The 21,796-nt window shown below is 37.9% G+C and overlaps 2 protein-coding genes across 3 annotated transcripts; both read left to right on the top strand.

Moving 5' to 3' along the window:
- The first annotated feature begins 209 nt into the window (after positions 1-209).
- LOC110928974 (endoplasmic reticulum-Golgi intermediate compartment protein 3) lies at positions 210-7,788 on the top strand. 2 transcript variants are annotated; one of them, XM_022172049.2, is made up of 12 exons: positions 211-497; positions 1,367-1,440; positions 1,526-1,609; positions 1,682-1,846; positions 1,929-2,021; positions 2,108-2,284; positions 2,360-2,427; positions 2,533-2,584; positions 2,667-2,720; positions 6,675-6,764; positions 6,950-7,016; positions 7,453-7,788. In XM_022172049.2, the coding sequence occupies exons 1-12, from the start codon at positions 356-358 to the stop codon at positions 7,542-7,544; spliced, it is 1,158 nt and encodes a 385-aa protein (XP_022027741.1). In that variant the 5' UTR covers positions 211-355; the 3' UTR covers positions 7,545-7,788. The 2 variants fall into 2 exon arrangements, with proteins under 2 accessions (XP_022027742.1, XP_022027741.1); XM_022172050.2 differs by lacking the exon at positions 6,950-7,016 and having other exon boundaries at positions 210-497; positions 7,453-7,747.
- A 10,076-nt stretch (positions 7,789-17,864) lies between these two features.
- On the top strand, positions 17,865-18,964 carry LOC118490581. Its single transcript, XM_035988298.1, has 2 exons — positions 17,865-18,289; positions 18,879-18,964. Exons 1-2 carry the CDS (start codon positions 17,903-17,905, stop codon positions 18,891-18,893), a joined length of 402 nt encoding a protein of 133 aa, XP_035844191.1. The 5' UTR covers positions 17,865-17,902; the 3' UTR covers positions 18,894-18,964.
- The last annotated feature ends 2,832 nt before the right edge of the window (positions 18,965-21,796 follow it).

Raw genomic sequence — 21,796 nt, 5'->3', positions numbered from 1 at the left:
AAAACACATACATAATATTAGAGGCGGACCTACCTTACAATAAGGGGTAGATCCCGCTACCTTTTGACGCTCCGACATTAGTATAAATTTTGAAAAAAATTAACGTTTTTCTGATTTTATTACTATTTTTTTTTGAAACGTTACTCATAGTCGGATTTTTTTAATCCGCCCGCCACTGTAATAAATAGGTCGTAATAATTTTTGAATGGCGCGTGCAGCGAGCGATTGCCCCTAAAAAAAGCAATTGAAATGAAAAATGGCATCGTCGTCGTCGTCCACACCCCACCGGATTGAATCGAAATGAAATGAAAGGATGTGAATTTTGAATAATAATAATAATAAGAAATCTGGAAAAATGAAGAGAGTGTTGAGCAGGGTACGGAATCTGGATGTGTATCCGAAAGTGAATGAGGATTTCTACAGCCGTACGCTTTCTGGTGGTCTTATTACCCTTGCTTCCTCTATTGCTATCTTCTTCCTTCTTGTCTCCGAGCTAGGTATCGAATTCCTTGTTTTTTATATATTATAACATTGTATGTAATTTCAATGTAATTAAGGCGAATTGAAATCCAAATAACACTCCTCCCCTTCACTTTCCTTCCTTCCTTACTCCAACTGCGTGTCTAAGATCATGCGTACCATTGGGCGTTTTCCGTCACGTGGCAGTCCAGTTAGTTAGGGGCATTATTGTAGGATGTTTTTCTAAAATGGGTGTAGTGGGGATGTGGGTATTATGTTAAAAGGGGATTGGCCAAGAAAAAGAGGGATGCATGTGATTGGCCAACAATTTTCCATTTTGGCGTGATTTAAAACACGCTGGGGACTTTTTTTTTTTTTGAAAATCACGCCCAAAAACGCCCAAGGGGGTGGGGGACGTGGCATGTTGGGGCGTGTTTGGGGTTTTTTTTTTTTTTTTTTTTTTTGAAAAAATACCACCCACTACGAACGGTCTAATGAACATTTTTATTCCAATCAAAATGTTTATGAAACGACATAACAGAAGTTTTCCGTTATTGCCATTAGCAACGTTAAGAGTGTCATTGGGTCATAGTTTTACTAGCAACTCTAACCTTTTTCATGTCATGATATCGTGTATATATTCACATTCGAATATAGAACGAAAATATATAGGATTTAGGCGAGTAAAAGTTGATATGGCGTGAAATTGTTTTGACATGACTATATAGTAAGTAGTATAACACACTGCCACTTTCATGATTTTATCGATTTCTATTGGTTCAAAAAGCCACCGCGACTTTGAATGTGTTAATGTGCTTATACTATAAGCCTGCCTGCCTACATAGATTGGTAGCACTAAACACGTCGTTATCTTCATCATCATAGCAATGTTGTTGGTGCCTTGCAGGACTATATCTCCAAACAGTTACAGAAACAAAGCTTGTAGTTGATACTTCAAGAGGGGAAAAACTCAAAATAAATGTAAAAAAATGTTAATAATATTATTTTAAGTTTTAGATTGGTATAGAATTCAGTTTATTATGTCTTCTGTTGCATGTAAATGCAGTTTGATATCACATTCCCTGCTGTTTCATGTGTCCTACTCAGTCTTGACGCCATTGATATCAGCGGGGAGCAACATCTCGATATTGTACGTCTGCTTCTCCACCTATTTCTTCTTGCACACCATTTTGATTTGACTACAATCTATGCTTGCTTGCAGAAACACGCAGTAATAAAGGAAAGAATTGATAATAAAGGCAATCTGATTCAAGTGACAACGCATCATCATATTGGTAATCCTAAGATGGGAAAGCCGATGCAGAAACATGGCGGTGAGATTCAACACAATGAAACATATTGTGGCTCATGCTATGGTGCCGAGCTCGTACGTCTTCTTTAACGCGCCACTAGATGAACAAACATGCACCTATCAAATCATTGACTATTGTTACTATTTAACATGGCAGTCATCGGATGAATGTTGTAATTCATGTGATGAGGTTCGTGAAGCGTATCGAAGGAGAGGCTGGGGAGTGATGAATCCTGATTTGTTTGACCAGGTCGGTGTTTTTTTTTTTTTTTTTAAATTAAATTATAAATAAATCTTCAAAACTAATGCTAAAAATGAACATCCTTGTAATGTTAGTGCAAAAGAGAAGGTTTTGTTCAGAGGATTAAAGATGAAGAAGGTGAAGGATGTACAATGTATGGATCTTTAGAGGTCAACAAAATGGCTGGAAATTTTCATTTTGTCAAAAGCTTTCATCTCGAAAATTTGCATGCGCCCCATGATGTTAAATATTATAAAGAGGATGGTTATAATGTAGGCTACCATATTTGGATACAGGCTTAGTTTTAGAAAGCGTGCGTTACTTTTAAGTCGTAATGATTTTCGCAGATAAGTCACAGGATTAATAAACTGTCGTTTGGGGACGCTTATCCTGGTATTATCAATCCACTTGATGGGTAAGATTTTTTCTTAAGTTTATAGTTAATAGCTGTAATACAGTTGACTTTTTAGAGTTTGTGATTTGACCACCATTATTTGTACTTTTTGTTATTGTTGTTCAGGGTGCACTGGTTTCAAGAGACTCCAAATGGAATGTATCAGTATTTCATCAAGGTTAGTTTTCTACAGTGGGTCTACTGTCTACTAATCTCTCCACGCACATACATACGTAACATAAATCTTGTATGAATTACAGGTGGTGCCAACTGTGTATACTCCTCTTAGAGGGCCAGTTATTCGGTCAAATCAGGTAGCAAATGAACTTTTAAAGAGGATATCTACTATCAAGTCCATAGTTGTCAATAGCGGCTATAGCGATCGCTATAGCGCGCTATGTAGCGAATCGATGGGGTGTCGCTATTTGGGTTTTTTTTTTTTGGGTAAAGGGTTACCCCGGTGAATTTTATATATAAAGAATAAAAAATCACACGAGCGTGCCAGAGAAGCACACTAGGGCTAGACTTGGCATCCCAAGACTAGCACAACCAAAACCAACAAGTTCACAACCAAGCAAAAAACAACCAAAGGCTAAACAACCAAAAGCCGAAACAATGGCAACAAACAAAACACAAAACCCAAACCGACTCTAGCCTGGATCGATGCTCATAGACTTCACTTGGAACTTCCACCGCTCTAATACTAACGGATTCTTGGAGCCTTTCCCTGCTTTGAACGTCATCAGCTTCATACGCACCGTATGCAGGACTATATCAGCAATCAAAGCAGCCTTCCTTTGATTTGGAGAGAATAATCTATTGTTTCTTTCTTGCCAAATGAAATAAGTAGATGCAGCCACCACCATTTTACCAACTAAAACTTCAGGCGACTTACCCGATCTATGCTGTGAGAACCAAGTCATTATAGAGTCCCAATTAGCATCCACTACATCCATATAAGCCATAGTTTTTACCATATTCCACACTTGTTCCCCATAAGCACACTGAAAGAATAAATGATCACGAGAGTCTTTACCCTTCCTGCAAAGAGGACAACACATCAGATTAAGATTAGTTGCACTTCCAGCATCCCAAATCCTCATACGATCCTGGGTTTTCAGCTTGTTCTTGATAACAAGCCACATGTGAAAAGAGTGTCTAGGAATACATTGACTAAACCACACCAAATCAGCCCAGCCCACCTCTTCCCCACGCGAACGGATATTATCCCAAACCTCACTAGCACTAAACTCCTTTTGCATATGTTGACCATCTTTCCAAATCAGCTTATCTGAATTACTTTGGTTAAGAGCCGGAGGAATAAAATTCGTGAAAACCGGGTATAGCTGAAACCATGTATCCGGCCACATCCATTCATTGAGGTTACCTACAAGATCTGCCACAGAAGACTGCATATTAAAACCCGCTCCATGTATTCGTCTAGGGGTAATGAAATCGCCCAAAGGGCTATGGTCACACCAGTTATCATACCACGCATTAGTGTCCCGACCATTACCGATAGAATACCAAACAAACTGACGAATCGAAGATCGAATCATTAGGATTTTTCTCCATCCCCAACTCATACTACCGCGAAAGGGAATGCTCCAAAAATTCTTTCCCTTAATCCTATAAGAATGGATCCATTTCACCCAAAGAGACTCCCTTTTAAGCAAGATACTCCAAATGTGGTTCGCAAGCAACGCTTTATTCATATCCCGAATTCTTCTCACACCCAAACCCCCTTCCGATTTCGGAAGACATACATTTTTCCACGCAACTTTAGGATGAACAACTTTCTCTACACCACCACTCCAAAGAAAATTCCGCATCCTTTTTTCAATATCTGCCATAATACGAGCCGGGAGCATAAAAACTGAAGCCCAATAGATATGCATAGCCGAAATAACTGACTTAATCAGCTGAAGCCTCCCCGCAAACGAAAGAGACTTATTCATCCAATTGTCAATCTTTTTATCCACCCTGTCCACCAGGATTTTACAATCCCTGTAGATCTGTACATAAGCCTTGTAGAAATTAGCGGAACACCCAAATACCTGACAGGGAGCACACCCTCTTGAAACGGCAGAAGGAAGCGGATGTCCTGTTTAACCCCCAACGAGACATTGCTAAAGAACACTGTGCTTTTAGCTAGATTCGGGGTTAGCCCTGATATTCTAGTGAATAATTCCAATGTATCTCGCACCACCTTAACCGAGATCAGGTCCGGATTGACGAACAAGAATAGATCATCAGCAAAAAATGAGACATTGATAATCTTATGTTGCTTGCATTTATCGTGATATCTGAAAGCATGATGTTGATCAGCTGCTTTATGTAATAGCAACGAAAGAACTTCCATAACTAAAGTAAACAAGTAAGGAGAAATAGGATCACCCTGCCGAAGACCCCTTCTACCTTTGAAATAACCACAAAGATTCCCGTTTATGCTCAGCGAGAAGGAGACAGTGGATACACATGTCATAATCCAATCAACCATTTTACTAGGGAAACCAAATTTGGTTAGAATAGATTTCAAAAAAGACCAACTAACCGTATCATAAGCTTTCTGGATGTCAATCTTGAGCGCACACCTTGGTTTTCCTTTTTGAAGGTGGTAATTATGCATAAGCTCCTGAGTGAGCAGAATATTATCAGTAATCTTCCTACCCGGAACAAAAGCAGATTGACTTATATCCACCAAACTACCCAAACTACACTTAATTCGATCAGCCAAGATTTTGCTGATGCATTTAAAAATGACATTACAGCAAGAAATGGGCCTATAATCCAAAACCGATGAGGGAGTCGGGACCTTCGGGACAAGAGCAATAATAGTATGATTCACCTGTTGAAGCAATTTACCATTATCAAAGAATTGCATAATCGCATCCGAAACCTCCTCACCCACTATATCCCAAGCTTTCTTAAAGAAAACCGAAGTGAAACCATCAGGACCTGGAGCTTTATTATCACCAATACTGAACATAGCAGCCTTTATTTCTTCTCTAGTCACAGGACGAATCATATGATTAGCATCAATAGGGCTAACGGATTTAGAAAACAAATCCTCCATGATCAGCTCATCAACCTCGGACTCGACACCCAAAAACTTCATATAATGATCTACAACCGCATGCTCCACGTCTGAGCCCTCGTAATGGCTGCCATTAGCGTCATTAATAGAGTAAATTTTGCTCCTTGCATTCCTACTTTTAACAAAGTTGTGGAAATATGTTGTGTTACCATCACCCGCACTAAGCCAATCAAGTTTCGCTTTCTGTTTGAGAAACGACTCCTCATCATAAGCAGCACAATGAAGCTCCTTTATAATGTTTGATTCTTTGACCCGAAGAGCAGCATCAAACGGGTTCTGATCAATCAGCTTGTGAATATCATCCAGGCTCGCTCTAAGACTATTAACCTTAGCATGCAAGTTACCTTGTTTATGAAGAAGGATCCGCAACGGATGCTTAAGGTTACGAAGCTTTTTTACCACGGAAAGCATAGGAATACCAACAATCGTTTTGCTCCATTCAGCCATAACACACTCCTTAAACCCATCCTTAGAAGCTATGAAGTTAGCGAATTTAAATGGCTTAGGTTTAGGCCGAACCTCTCTAGCCATTTTCAGAATACATGGGGTGTGGTCCGACAGACGGTAAGGATGGTAAAACACGTGAGCGTTCGGGAACTCATCCAAGAAACGAACATTACCCATTACCCGATCAATTTTCTTAAGAATTCCAATCCCATCTCTTGGTTTTTGGTTCCACGTAAAGTGAAGACCATGGCCCGGGATATCAAGCAACTCATTATGTTGAACACACTCAAAGAAATCTCGCATACCTGTCGTAGGAGTGGACGAACCATGCAAACAATCATCCATATAAAGGGCCGAGTTGAAATCCCCCATCACAATCCACGGTTGATTCCCGGCTACCAAATTATGCTTAGCGACCAATAGCATAAATAGCGACAATTAACTTTTTTTTTTTTTTTTATGTAAATAGCAATTAGATATAGCTATAAAATAGCTGGATTTATAGGTTTTTGTTAAATATACATGTAAAATAACATATATACCACGGTATTTTGATATAATATACATATAAAAAATTTTACATTCTTTTTCTAGTGTATCGCTATATATAAAATAGCAGTCGCTATTTGCTATGTAGCATATAGGTCCCTTGTCGCTATTCGCTATTAACAACTATGCTATCAACTTTTTAAGTTATAAAACATATCGAATTTGTATATTGCAGTTCTCTGTGACAGAACATTATAAGGGTCCAGAAATCAGTCAACGGACACCTCCTGGAGTCTTCTTTTACTATGATCATTCTGCAATTAAGGTGTTTTTCATTTTTTTAGTCGTAGCTATTCACCATGATTAAAAAGTTAACACTTGGTCATATTGGTTTTAGCCATTTAACATTTTCATTTTGTGGGTCTCATTCTTACGTTAGAGAACAAGTCAAAAAAGTAAAATTCGGCTACTCGTTTTTACAATTTGTTCTTTTTTTGTGTGGTGCTGCAGGTGAATTTCACAGAAACACATCCCTCCTTCTTACACTTCTTGACCAATATTTGTGCAATAGTTGGAGGTACATGTTCAATTATGTTCACAATCCAACAACCTATACAGTTAAGAGGTGGCAATTTTGACCAATTTACCTGCAAACGGGTTGATTTCGGTTATTTTTTAAACTCTAACGGGCCATATGGGTAAAACAAAAAATATCAGTTACAAGGGAAACGGGTCTATTTACAATGCACACTTTATTCGAAGAGTTAGAATATAATCGTAACAGTGTAGTTTTTGTAATTATGTGTAGCGCATTAATTATTTATATATTCTATTTAAGAATGAACAAAAAAGTGTTTGCAGATCAACCAATCACCCAACAATCCGAGCACCCGACATGTTACAACCCGCACTAAATGTTGCTGGTTTTGACACACCCACTTTCACTTGTAATCTGAATCAGCACAATTGATAGGTATTGTCATTAATTTTATGATATTTTTTGCTGTGTTCAGGCATCTTTACCGTTGCAGGGATTGTAGACTCTTTCATATACCATGGTCATAAGGCCTTGAAGAAAAAAATGGAAATTGGAAAATTACGCTAAAGTTACAATGTTATTTTTACTGCAAACCTTTGCCACATAATCCAGGGTCTATTTCCTGGAATATTTTCATTGTAATTATCTCTTCTGATAGTAGGGGTTTCTTTTTTTTTTTTTTTTTTTTTTTTTTTTTTTTTTTATGTATAGTTTAGTGATATAGTTGAATTTACTAACATTTTTATTTATTGGTAAAACATTATACAAAATTGTAGTTCTCAATATACAAGAGAAATATTGCATTATGTGCTTTTTCGTGGTGAGCGTGGGTCGGTTGGTTGGTTTGGTTATGGGCTAAAATTGATCCTATAACCATATTTCGGCTTAGATTACAAATGGTTCTTTATTTTGGTCATTGGGAGTGATGGTTTGCTTTATTTTGGTCGTAAATTTTGATACCCAAACAAAACTTTAGTGAACATCGGACCGCATGACCAAAGCTTGAAGCATAGTGAACATCGGAAACTATTTGTTCCGATACTGATCAAGTTTGAAAAATCGGATAACCGAATTACGACCAAAGTTCGATGCACAAGGATTGGGTTATTTGATTCTTTCTCATCCCTACATGCTTTCTTTTATTTTTTTAGATTGATTTAAGATTTCATGACTCACTGTTGTACAGTAGCCTAATGGTAAATAGTTTCTTAATTGAGATAAGCATAATATATATTACATAAACCAAATCAAACATTCTCAGTGAGTACTACATGCATGATGCATAATAACCTAACCTTACTCAAAACAATTTCTAACCATGAATTATTAGATCCTATTTGCCCTGTATGCCCTGATTCGCTTATTCAAATGCATTAATGATTATCATGGATGGTTCATTGATGCCCATCAATAGCCGGTTAATGGATAAATCTTCTTCACTCTTTCAATTAACGTTAGGGACCTTAGTGTTGTAAGGTCACCTAACCACACACTAACATGATCTATATCACTCAAACACATAAACATACTATGTGCGAAATCCATAGTATAGTATGATAAAGGTATAGAAACAGAGAAAAACACAAAATTGCACTTGTATTGACTTCACCACAAAAAACACACAGTTAACAAGATACAAATGCCAAAAGTCTACATAACAAACCTATACAATCACTATATAGGCCTAAGAGTCATACCCGGACACAACACCTTGTCCGGGAATGCTCTATCTATATACGGACACAAAAGACATTAGGGAATAACATATTCCCTGATGAATTACACAAACATATGGGTTTCCATCAGGGCTTATCATATACCCTATGTTATAAAAGTGTCCGAGTTTAATCCTAAACCCTATCATTTCATCAACACTTAAACAAAATATACAATTCTTCTTAAGTGTTTTTCTCTGACGCGTTCATCACTTGTTAAGTGCACTTACAAACTCCCCCTTGATGGATGCTCGGAGATGTCTTCAAAAACTTGTTGAGAATCCTGGTCAAACCATAGAATACAAGCTCCCTGCACAAACACCCTTCATAACACACAGTTCCACAATCCGTCGATAATGTAAAGCATTTCTTCTACTATCTAGATGATAATGAATAACATGCCTTCAAAGTCGCTTTAAATCTTCAATCTGGAAATTCACCAAACGCATAGGATCTAAAATCCTAGTAATCTCATCCAAAACATTCTTTCTTGAGATTAATGCTTCACTAGTCTTTGAATCAACATACCAACTTCGAATTCCTTACAAGTAATCCAACTTTACCTCTTTCAATGGAATCTCACTTAAACAACTTGCTGGTTTATATACCATACGAGATATGTTTTTACCTGTTGCTGTAAAGCAATTCTTCTCATATCTGGATGATAATGAATAACATGCCTTCAAAGTTGCTTTAAATATTCAATTTGGAAAATTCACCAAACACATAGGATCTAAAATCCTTATAATCTCATCCAAAACATTCTTTCTTTGGATTAGTGCTTCACCAGTCTTTGAATCAACATACCAACTTTTAATTCCTTACAAGCAATCCAACTTGAACTCTTTCAATGGAATCTCTCTTAAATAACTTTTTGGTTTATATACCATACGGTATAACTTTTTACCTGTTGTTGGATCTCTACTTCTAACCCTGCGACCAACATGCGGTTTAAACAGTTTCCACTTGCTATCCAACTTTCTTTTCTCAAATTCGATACCAATCCATTAATATGTCCTACAAATGTTCTTGTATTCATATCTCGTTGTGCCAACTGATGCAAATCATGTGCAGGCAAGGTAATTAACTTCTTTGCACTGCATTTGAAATATTGAACATCATTTGTTCTCTTAATGAATGCAACTTGTTTTCTTCATCGTAATCCCAACTGATAATCTGACCTGCAGCTCTCCTTTAGTATTCACATACTTCTTCTGAGTTAATTCAGGTAATGGTTCTTTAAACCATTTCTTGAATTTTTTAGTTCTTCTTATGGAAGCTCTTTTGAACGTGGAATCTCCTCAACATCATTATCAGTATAAATTTCAAACCAAAATGTTTCATAGTCTAGTTTTACATCAACCGTTGTATAAACAATATCTTCCTTTCCCTTTTTAACTTCAACCTCAGCAATCTTGTCATATGACTTCCAATCCTGTAGGTCCCCTATCCCGTATGGATCGTCACAAAACTGATAATCTACCAAGGGTGCGGAATCCCCTTGATAAACAGAACACAACAAAAACAAGAACTAAGTAGACGAACACAAACAATTCACCAACTGATCTTCTATGATTATCCAACGAATCGTTTACAATCACCTAAGATCACAAGAACTCACAACCAATGTTTTGTGTTTTCTCAAACTCTCTCAAACTCTAGAATGTCTAACCCTAAAACTCTAGTTAAAGGATGTTTATATACTACAACCATATAACTCGAATTGGGCTAAGCCCATAAGCATTCTACTTACAATTCGGGCTAGATTACATGGACATAAACCAGAACTCGAACTTGGACTTGATTTGGGCTTCAACATACTTGAATTCCATTAAGTCTTCATAAGTCTTCGCGGCCCAAACTTGTTTAATATCCAAAGACCAATCCAAAGCTGTTGTCACATAAAATGCACCAACAAACTCCCCCTTGACAATAACTTGCAAAGGAAACTTTAGTCTTCAGAATCTCACAGTCTTTGGTCTTTGGATAGCATCAGTTTCAACCCGAATTCTGTCAGCAACAGATGACTCCCCCTAAGCTGATGTATCCAATCACCAAATCTTCCAAGTTTTGAGTTAGCAATCCCATATAAGTGACATCAAACAATCCGCCAAACATATAAATCAATTCATACAGCAACAAGCATGCATAAATAGATAAATATTGATGTGTCATAAGATATTCACCGAGTCTTTATACATACCAGGATAACTTGTTACATCATTGTTTGCGAAGTAAACAAAATGTATAAGGGTTACATCACCCCATAGTACAAGTTTAATATATGTAAAGGATAAAATATCTTTCTTCACATTGGTGATTCTTGTCTGTATACCCTAAATCATTACTCCAATAGAGTAGTTAGTAGGCTGGGGGAGGGGGGGTGGGGGTGTTCACGTCTGACCTTCTCTTGTGCTGAATCTCGTTTGACACATGACAAGACTTGCTGTGGTTTCTGTGCACTGAATTCAAAGACAAGTGCTACTCCAGTGCACCCTAAGTCTTGTAGTGTCCTAACTTGAATCTTTGAAAACAATTTCAGGTAGTGGATGTCGCGGAAAGTTTTATGCAATGGAAACTTTTGAAAAATTGTTTTCGTGAGAAGATCCTAAAGATTGTAGTCTAGACTCGAGAAAGAATCCTGGTTCACTACAATCGCAGCTCTGATACCAATCTGTCACACCCCTTTCTAAGGCGGAAGCACGAGGTGTGATCTTGAAAGGTTCTCATTGCATACGAAAGGTAAACGTACTACATGCTCGTAAAATAACTCCAAATGCCATTAACAAAACATAAGCTAAGTGTTTACAACACAAATACAATATTGTCTAACAAGTTTACAACTTTATTTAAAGATGAACATCAAGGATTAGTCATTATATCACCACATGAGGTGGGATATAACAACCAAATCCCGCAAAAGAGGCATCGGAGTCTTGACATAACATAACTAAAACATAAACATCATCCAGGAGCAAGAGTATGACCGCGCGCACATCCACTTTAGTTACCTGAAATACATGTGAGTTTTTGGAAAAATCGTCAACATAATGTTGGTGTGAATTCATGCAGTTTTGTATTAAACGTTTGTATACTTGAATGAAAACATGGTATGTAATTTGTATGAAACAAGTATTTCTGTAAATGTAAGGAAATCGAGATCGCTAATGGTTTGCAAGGCCATTAACATGTGACACGACATAGGAAGCATCCAAACCATAGGCATTTTACTTCTCGATTCCACGACTGTCGATTCACGTCTAGAGACACAAAAGTACTGCTTGGTACTAGAATGACCAAGAGTGTGGCTGCCTGAAATCCATTAGATCTAACCATTTGTTCCGCGGTCTTGGTATGTAACTGATTAATGGTGCTTATGGCACCCTATTCGTGACATGATTTAAAGTATCATCCCTTAGTTTTTGTATTCAACATACCATAACACATGTATTTTCCCCAAGTTTAGAAAACAAGTAAAAGTTTAAAAATGGGGACATGAACTCACAACTTTACGTTTTCTGCGCCGTAAACTTCACCGGGTTTGCTTATAGCGTCGTGACCTATACGTGTTTTATTAACGTTAGTCACTAGACTTGTAGCGCACAAGTACAAGTCACCATCTTTTATGTATGTGTTCCTTGTTGTTAAATATAATTTATATTTTTAACTATGTGTCTTATTTATATTATTTTTTTCCAATAAATATAAGTATCTTGTATTTTTCACCCGAGTTATGTATTTTTTTCCAAAAATACATTTTAAGTTCATAACTTGTCCAAGTTACATAATCTATTAAATATATTTTCTTGTATTTGTCTATGCATGTTGTATGTGTATTTTTGTATTTCTACTCCTTGGGAGTATTTAGTGTATTTTCAAGTCCTAATACACTATTACATATAATACATATTACATACACTTAGCACAAAGTTTGGTGACCAATAAATATATATATTTTCCTCAAAAATATACATACTTATTATCAATTTTAATCTTGAAGAAATCATCATTTCTTAACTTGAAATTTACACAAAAATTTGGGAAACCTTGGTAAGTATTTTTAGGTGAATTTTTAGGGAATAAGTTTCACCAAAAACTTATATTTTTCTAAGTGTCAAAATTTATAAAAATTTTGACATAGTTTCCCCTAAAAATGGAGGTTTCCCATGTTTTCAAAACATGTGTTTATTTTCTTTTAAAATCATCATCAATCATCAACAACACAATCAAGACTTACCATAAGCAAGATCATATAAATCACACTACACAATGAACTTGAAGTTTTTGTAAAAACTTGTAGTAACTTACCATGTTAATTAGTAGGTTTAGTTACCCTTTAAAACATATTTATTTGTTTATAAATCACATTATTAAAAGATTTAGTCATTTACAACTTGTAAGATGATTTTTCTAAAAATATTTCTTTTGTATTTTTCTTGTTATAATCATGTTCCTAGTCTTGATTAATCACAAAAAAATATGATTAGTTTACTTAGAAACCATGACCTTGTAACTCTTATAAATAAACTTGGTTTCTTGAGAAAATTAGTTTTGTAATCATCTATTTACAAGATTTGTATTTTGTTTAAATCATCTTTACATATGAAAACAAATTTCATCATTCAAGTTCAAGTATATAAAGTGTGATCATCTTGGTCTTTCACAAGATCATCACATTAACTTACTAGATCATGTGTTTAATCACAATCTAGTAGGTTTCTTATGATGTCTAACATCATTAACACAAATCATCAATCATCAAGAATCAAATCAACACAATCAACATGTATTCTTATACTATTAAGCTTATGTTAAAGTATTATGATCATGTTCTTTAGTGTTCTTCAAGACTAACAATGTTTATCATCTTTTAACCATCAAAATATGAAGTAACAAGAGATCATAAGGGTCTTACTACTAGCTCTATGGCTAGGGATGAACACAAGAAGTTGATGATGGCAAATGTGATGGATAAAAGCAAATGGGAGAGGTCCTTCAAGATCCACAAGCTCCACACTTCTCAATCTAGCTTCTAACACCTTGTGATGCACTTGGAATGGATGACCAAAGTTGAATGAAGGTGGTGGTGTGGTGGAGGGTTTCGGCCGAGAGGGAGAGCAAGGGAGGGAGAAGGATGGTGAGTGTTTAGTGTGTGAAAGATGGAGTAGGGTCTTGATCTTATATCCAAGTTTATGCTTTAACCAAAAGATAATGTGTCTTCTAAGTACCATACATAATTTTTACCAAATCCAATAAGATCATATGATATCTTAGTAAGATCAAGTAAAGATCTTGATGGGGGGGGGGACCTTGTGACCGTCCCAACAAGGGGGGGGGGTAAAGTGTAAGTTTCAATTACTAATTACATAATTAAGTTAAGTTTCAAGTGTCTTGATTAGGGATTTAATGTGTTATTATGTTATAATAGGTGTTATGGTGTTTGGGGTTCATAACTAGCTCAGAAATAATAAAACAATGCTTCTAGTATAATTTTGATGTTTCGGGTAGTGTCCGGTTGTTCGGTTAGATACCGGTTCGTTAAAGTGTCAAACTACTCCGTTTAGTGATTTTTAAGTACCCTTTTGTGACACCTTCAATTCCCGACACTTTGTAAGTTAATTTGGACGATAAAACATAAATTCTGCATGATATTTTAGTGTTAAAATGCTGGTTAGAGCTGAATTATTGCTGAAATATATAAAATTCAGCATTTAAAGTGTGTTTCGGGTGCTTTTTAGTGCATACGGAAAGTCTATATGTTAACCCTTGTATCCATACTTGGGACTTAATGTATTTTAGACATTGGACCTACTCCCAGGCCCTGATTCCATTATCTGACTGCTTTCTGCAGAGTTGCTGACACGGTGTGTCTTACCGATGAGTTTACTAGTCTTTCTGACGCAACGGTAACAACAATGCATAAAGCAATATTTGAAGTATAAAACGTGCATGAATTCACATGTATAGCATGTAATCAGACAATGTTGACATTTAAGCACATAATTGTAGGTATTAAATAATAATTAAATTGTACGGAAATGACCGGTTTTGGTGCCAGTTGTCACAGTCTCCCCCCGTTAAAGAATTTCGTCCTGAAATTCAGGCTGAGTTATCTCCCGTAGGAGCTTTCTCAAACAAATGGGGGTACTTGGCTTTAAACTGGTCTTCACGTTCCCACATGTACTCGGGTCCGTGCTTAGAGTTCCAACGTACCTTGACAAGTTTGACACTACTCCTCCGGGTCTTGTTGACTTTCCAGTCTGTAACCTCAACGGGTCGTTCTGTAAATCGGAGTGTGTCGTCAATATGCACGTCATCCACAGGGATAATCACTGTTTCTTGGGTTGGACTCTTCTTGAGGTTGGACACATGAAACGTATCATGTACTCCGTTAAGTTCTTCCGGTAATTCCAACTTGTAAGCCACGGTGCCAATTCTTTCCAAGATCTTGAATGGTCCGATGTATCGTGGATTCAGCTTTCCACGTTTTCCGAATCTTACTACGCCCTTCCAAGGTGAGACCTTCAACAAAACTTTGTCTCCCACCTCGAATTCTAATGGTTTTCGTTTTCGATCAGCGTAGCTCTTTTGTCGATCTCGAGCCACCTTAATGCGCTCTTGGATCTGCATGATTTTTTCGGTTGTCTCTTGAACAAGTTCGGGACCAACCATACTTTTGTCTCCAGCGTCTGCCCAACATAATGGCGAGCGGAATTTGCGGCCATACAAAGCTTCGAACGGTGTGGGTTTTATACTCGTTTGGTAGCTGTTATTGTAGGAAAACTCAACTAAAGGTAGGTGAGTATCCCAGCTGCCGCCTAGGTCCATAACACATGCACGAAGCATATCTTCCAGTGTTTGTATGGCCCTTTACTCTGGCCGTCTGTTTGCGGATGGAAGGCCGTGCTTAGATCTAGCTAAGTGTTGGAACCTGAAGGTTTATTCATGTAGGTTAACAATGTTTAGGGATTGATTATGTAATTAGTTCTTTATGTTTTGGGTTAATCATTGTGGGTTGGGCTAGATAAGTGTCGCATGGGCCACTAGGTTGATTTCGGTCCAATGTGTTTAGTATATAAACAACCCTAATCATTTGATTAGGGGTTGTTGGTTGCGACTAGAGTTGGGCGACACAAGCAAAGGAACCGAGTTCCACTAGAAATCTTGTATCAGTCATCGGTTATCGTTGAATGCAAGTTTCGGTTTGTCTTTGATCTATTGTTTATTGTTTGATCTTAATATTTGTTCTTGAATCACCTTGTGTTTGATTTCCGCGCTCTCACAAGGTTTAGATTGATATCATTGAGAGATCCTCACGGGTTTTACAATTGGTATCAGAGCCATTGAAGCCATTCAAGGGCTCGGTTTTGATATCAATCGGATTCAAGAAGTTTCATATATTACTGATCCGGTTCTGTTGAGTGTTTTGCAGTTTTTTTATCAACTGTTCTTGACAGATTTATCGAAAAAATCACTGAATTTGGTTTGTTGATTTCAGTCTTGGTGTTTGCTGAAATTTCGGGATATCGGTGGTCAACAGATTCAAAGATTACAATATCTTTGAATTTTGGAAATTGCTGAAAAGTCGGGATTGCGAGTAAACAGTTCTTATCACTTATTGTTTTGCAGGTTACGACTCGCAATCACTTAGTTGCGGCTCATCACGTTCCAGTTACGACTCGCAACATTGCTGATTTCGGTTCATCACGTTCAGTTACGACTCGCAACCAGAAGTTTGGTCTCCACTCGCAACCTTGGTTTCGGCTCATCCTGTTTGGTTACGACTCGCAACCATTCCAGTTTCGACTCGCAACCTCAACAAGCTTGACTCGCAACCTTTGCCATTACGACTCGTAATCACTGAAGTTTTGACTCGCAACCTTGTCAATTTCGACTCGCAACCTCAGGAAATTGACTCGCAACCCCGTTTACGACTCGCAACGTCAAACAGAAACTCGTGTTTTGGACTGTTGAACTGTTGAACTTTTGGACTGTTGACTATTGGACTGTTGGACCTTAATTAATATAATTAATTAACTTTAAGCAAACATGTCAACTGTTAATGACCTAGCTGTCACAAACGCTCAGCAAGAGTTGGACTCAAAAATTGGAACCAGCTCTCGTATTCCTAGGCTCTTAGATGCTAATGACTTTCCTGAATGGAAGTGGCGTTTTGAGCAACATATCAAGTTCAAGGAGCCCAAGCTTTGGAGGGTTATTGAAAGAGGTCCTAGAGAAATCATGTATGAGAGGGAGACGAACCCTGGAGTCAAAGTCAAGAAACCTCGTGCTGAATATACTGACGAAGATTACGCTATTGTCGAAGAAGATAATCGAGCAATCGCATACTTGACTATGGGACTGGGGTCAGACATTGCTATGGGATTTCGCACTTGCAAATCAGCCAAAGAACTGTGGGAAGCATTGATCGATGTGTACGAAGGGAATGAAGACATGAGGGAAAGCAGAAGGAACCTGTTGAGGCAAAACTTCAATAATTTCAACTACGTCTATGGGGAAACCATTGAGAATCAGATTCAGCGTTTCTCAAAGATCATTACTCAAATGGATCTAGAAGAAATACTTCCTTCAAAGGCTGCTCAGAATCGACAACTTCTGAATGCCTTGCCAAAGAGTTGGGATAATCACGTTGCTATGATCAAGCGGACCAAAGATCTCGCAAGATGCACCTTGACTGAAATGATTTCACACATCAAAGCATGTGAGCTTGATGACAAACAACGGGAGAATAATCACAAGTCCAATTTGTTAGCCGCAGGCATTTCTGTTTCTTCCACCAATCCAAGCAATGACAACACTGCACTGATTTCACAGAATGGATCGAAAAAGGCTACCTCTGGGTCAACCACTACTGTGCATTACTCTAGCTCAAGCTCCTCATCGCCTTCAGCAAAAATTGCCACACCTTCTTCAGCCAAATCTGAGCTCATCGCTTTCTTTTCTCAGCAATCGAAAGAGAATCTGGAGGTCGCTGCTTCTGTGATAAATTGTTTGAATGCTTTTTTTGCAGGTAAAATCCAACCTCCTAGCTGGTCGTTGAATGATCTATATCAGTATCTTCCTGAAGATGTGGAGGAGATGGACATCACCTGGCAAATGGCAATGGCAGCATTCAGAGCACAAAGATTTGTAAATAAGACTGGCAGAAATAGATGGGGCTCTTCTTTCTCAAACTCTGCAAATGTTCCAATGAAGTTACGCTGCTACAACTGTCATGAACAAGGTCATTTGGCAAGGAACTGCCCTAAGCCCAACAACAACAAAGACTTTACACCTGCGCATCCTGCTCCTCCAAATCCTGAAAGGGCTCTTGTGACGACAAACGATTCAACTGCTGCTGGTGAAGGAACTCAGAGTTCAGCCCTTGTTGTTCAACCAAGTGCAGATTTCAATTGGGATGATGAAATTCAACGTCTGAACATCTCACAACCAGAAATCCAGAGTGCTGCTCAAAACATAGCGTTCATGACTTCAGATGAAAAGGACTCTTCGCCAGATGCTGAGCCTCAAGCTGAGAACTTTGCATTCATGACCAAAATCCTGTCAGCTCCTGTTCATGGACTCACTGCTGAAGAGGTACGTTCTATTTTCTGTACTACTGAATGCAGAGAAAGAGTTGAGGCTTATAGAATACATAATGCTGAACTTATTCAAGATTATCAAGATCTTAAGAATAAAAACTTTACTTTGGCCAAAAATGAAAAACTTTACAAAGAAAAAATTGAGGCCCAAAGAAAAGATATAGTTCAGCTAAAAGAAGACCTCAGTGCTAAAAACTGTAATTTCTTAGATGCTCTAGCCACAATTAGCGACCTGACCAAAGAATTAGAGGACTTGAAAGTCAAATATCAGATAAATGAAATCAATATTAAAAAATTTGACACCTCTAGTAATTTGGTCAAGAACATTTGTGACATACAACTAGAGTATAAAGAAAAGAAAGGGGCTGGTTTGGGATACACAAAAACTCCTCCTCCATACAATCATAACTACACTTATATGCCTTTCACGGAAGAGGAGTTACTTAATGAGGGTAAGATGACTTACGGTCCAAAAACCGATAAGTCATCGATCAACAACAAATCTGTTGATAAACAACCAGGTCATTCAATGAATTTTGTCTCAAAAGGAAATGTTGATCCTAACCAGTCGTTTGCATGTGCAGAAAAAGTTGATGTGAAATGTGAAGAGACACTTGGGGGAGAACAAGTTTTAAATTCTGATTCACAAAAACCTTGTTTTGATGAAAATAATCTTGATCTTATTTTGGGACAAAGTATTTTTAGTATGTTTCTTTCTTTAGCTGCTAATGGGCCTGATGTTTTGGGCAAGACTGATGATGTTTGTGTTGAAACTGTGAACACTAATTCTGGTGATGAATTTTCTTCGGTTAATAATTGTGAATGTGATGGTTCTAATATGTCAGATGATAGTGTTGCAGGTGAGGTCCCTCAGGATACATTCAGTGAAACCACTGACACTTCTTCTCAAGAAAATCACGAATGTCCTGATTCTTCTTCTGAATCGGTCTCAGTGGGAGTCCCTAATGTTGAATCTAGTGGGACCCCATTGGAAACCGTTGATACACATGTTGAAGAAGCATGTGTTAGTGAAGTTTCAAATGCTTCTGAAATTGAAACTGAATCAAAAATCATAGACAAAGAATTAAATGGTAATTTGAACGTAAAATCTTCAACAGATGTTTTACCAAATAAAACTGATCTCAAATCGTCAGATTTTCAAGGAAAAGGTAATCACAGTAAGAAAGTCGTGTCTGAATCGCAACATACATCACATGCTTGTGAAACGTCAAATCAGGTAAACCCAGATCGCTCTAAACGAAAGCCAGCAAAAATCGCCAAACCTGATAAGCACAGCAGGAACAATTTTCAGAAAAACCCGAAACTCCACACATTGAAACGACAAACTTGTTTCAATTGTGGAATTGCGGGACATATTGCACGAAATTGTATCCATCCCCCAAGGAAGTCATCCGAGCACAAAGACTTCAAAAATCAGAAGGATAGATCAAATCGAACTGGTTGTTCAAAGCCTATGAATGTCACAAAGACAGAGGCAATGAAGAATAACAGTCGAAGGACCAAGCCTTCTGATTTAGACTGGAATGCAGCCAAACGAAGAAACCAACAGAATCAAAAATTTTTTCAAAGACACAACCAAAATGTTTTTGATAATTATTGTTCTAATTGGTCCTATCAACACTGGAGACCAAAGGTAAAGGCTGCCCAGTCGAACATGAATGTCAACTCCTTTGTCAACAGAGATAAATCAAAATTTTTGAATAAAGATAATCTGATTTGGCAAAAAGTAACGTACATTGATGCATATGGAAAACCCAGATCCACTATGGGCTGGGTTCCTAAATCTAACTAATCCCGCTACTCGTGCAGGAACAGCTGTGGAGGACTACCGTGCGCCTCTGGTACATGGATAGTGGCTGTTCCAGGCACATGACAGGAGACTTATCCCAACTTGTGAATGTCAAAGAATTTAATGGTGGATATGTCTCATTTGCGGGAGGTGAATCTGGCAGAATCACTTTGAAAGGAACTGTTCAAAACGGTGTTCTCAGCTTTGAAAATGTCAATTATGTTCCAGAACTGAAACACAATCTGTTAAGCATTTCGCAGATTTGTGATAGAGGGAATTCAGTTCATTTTACGAAGAAGGGATGTCATGTTCTGAAGCCTAGGATTGTTATTCCAGAAGACTGGTTCTTGATGACAGCTGAAAGAAAAGGAAATGCTTACGTCATTGATATGAACAAGAAGCCGTGTGAAGAGATCACTTGTTTATTTTCGAAGATTTCAGAGCATGATGGTCTATTGTGGCACCGTCGACTCGGGCACGTGAATATGAAAAATCTGAACCGTCTAGCTAAAGGTTAATTGGTACGAGATCTTCCGATCAAGGATTTCATGTTGGTGGAAAAGTGTGTTGCTTGTGCGAAAGGGAAGGCTCATCGAAAACCTCACAAGTCTAAACCAGTACCCTCGACAAAAGCTGTACTCGAACTACTTCACATGGATCTTTTTGGTCCAGTGAATGTGCTGAGCATCGGGAGGAAAGCTTACTGTCTGGTAATCGTCGATGATTACTCTCGCTACACTTGGGTGTATTTTCTCAGTCACAAAAATGAAACTGCTGCATTGGTGAAACAATTCATTACTTTGGCTGAAAATCAAGCGAGTACTAAGGTGAAGGTTATTCGATCAGACAATGGGACAGAATTCAAGAATGTTACTTTGGATACATTCTGCATGGAAAAGGGAATCGATCGACAGTTCAGTGCGCCTCGCACTCCACAACAAAATGGAGTGGCTGAAAGAAGGAATCGTACTCTAATTGAGGCGGCACGTACCATGCTGGCTGATTCAAAGCTTCCTAGCTTCTTTTGGGCTGAAGCTGTTAGCACGGCTTGTTATATCCAGAATCATGCTTTAGTAAATAAACGTCACATGAAAACCCCTTATGAGATTCTGGAAGGACGTAAACCTTCGGTTTCACACTTTCGTATTTTTGGTTGTCCATGTGTATTATTACTAATGGACTCAAATGGAAAGTTTGAAGTCAAAGGTGACGAATGTTACTTTGTTGGATATGCTAAAGGCTCTGCTTATAGGGTATACAACAAAGTAACTAGAAAAGTTGTTGAGTCGTGCAACATCGAATGGCTTGAAGAGAATGCTACGGACGCTAGAGTCGGTCCAGATTGGTTATATGATTATTCTGCTCTGTTTAAATCATTTAACATTTTGTCAAGTGATGTTTCAGTTGCAGGTGAGTCTGTTCCCAAACAACCATTGTCATTTGAAGATACAGAAGACGAAGCACAGATGGAAGAACAAGCTGTAAACGCATCAAAAAGCCACACTGTTGATCCTCCGGGGATAGTTTTTACTCCTCACCCTTCACCACAACAGATGTCCCATCACTCCCCTGAAGGTGCTTCAACAAGTGGTGCTTCACCCAGTGTTTCAGGAACTTCACTGTTTCCTGATCCAATTCCTGAGGATTGTACTGTCACTTCTCCTATAGTTCACACTACAATTGCACCTAATG

This window comes from Helianthus annuus, chromosome 3 (assembly GCF_002127325.2).
Source record: "Helianthus annuus cultivar XRQ/B chromosome 3, HanXRQr2.0-SUNRISE, whole genome shotgun sequence".
Classification (NCBI taxonomy): domain Eukaryota; kingdom Viridiplantae; phylum Streptophyta; class Magnoliopsida; order Asterales; family Asteraceae; genus Helianthus; species Helianthus annuus.
The sequence above is the reverse complement of the archived record's forward strand: the minus strand, read 5'-3'. Positions and strand labels throughout refer to the sequence as shown.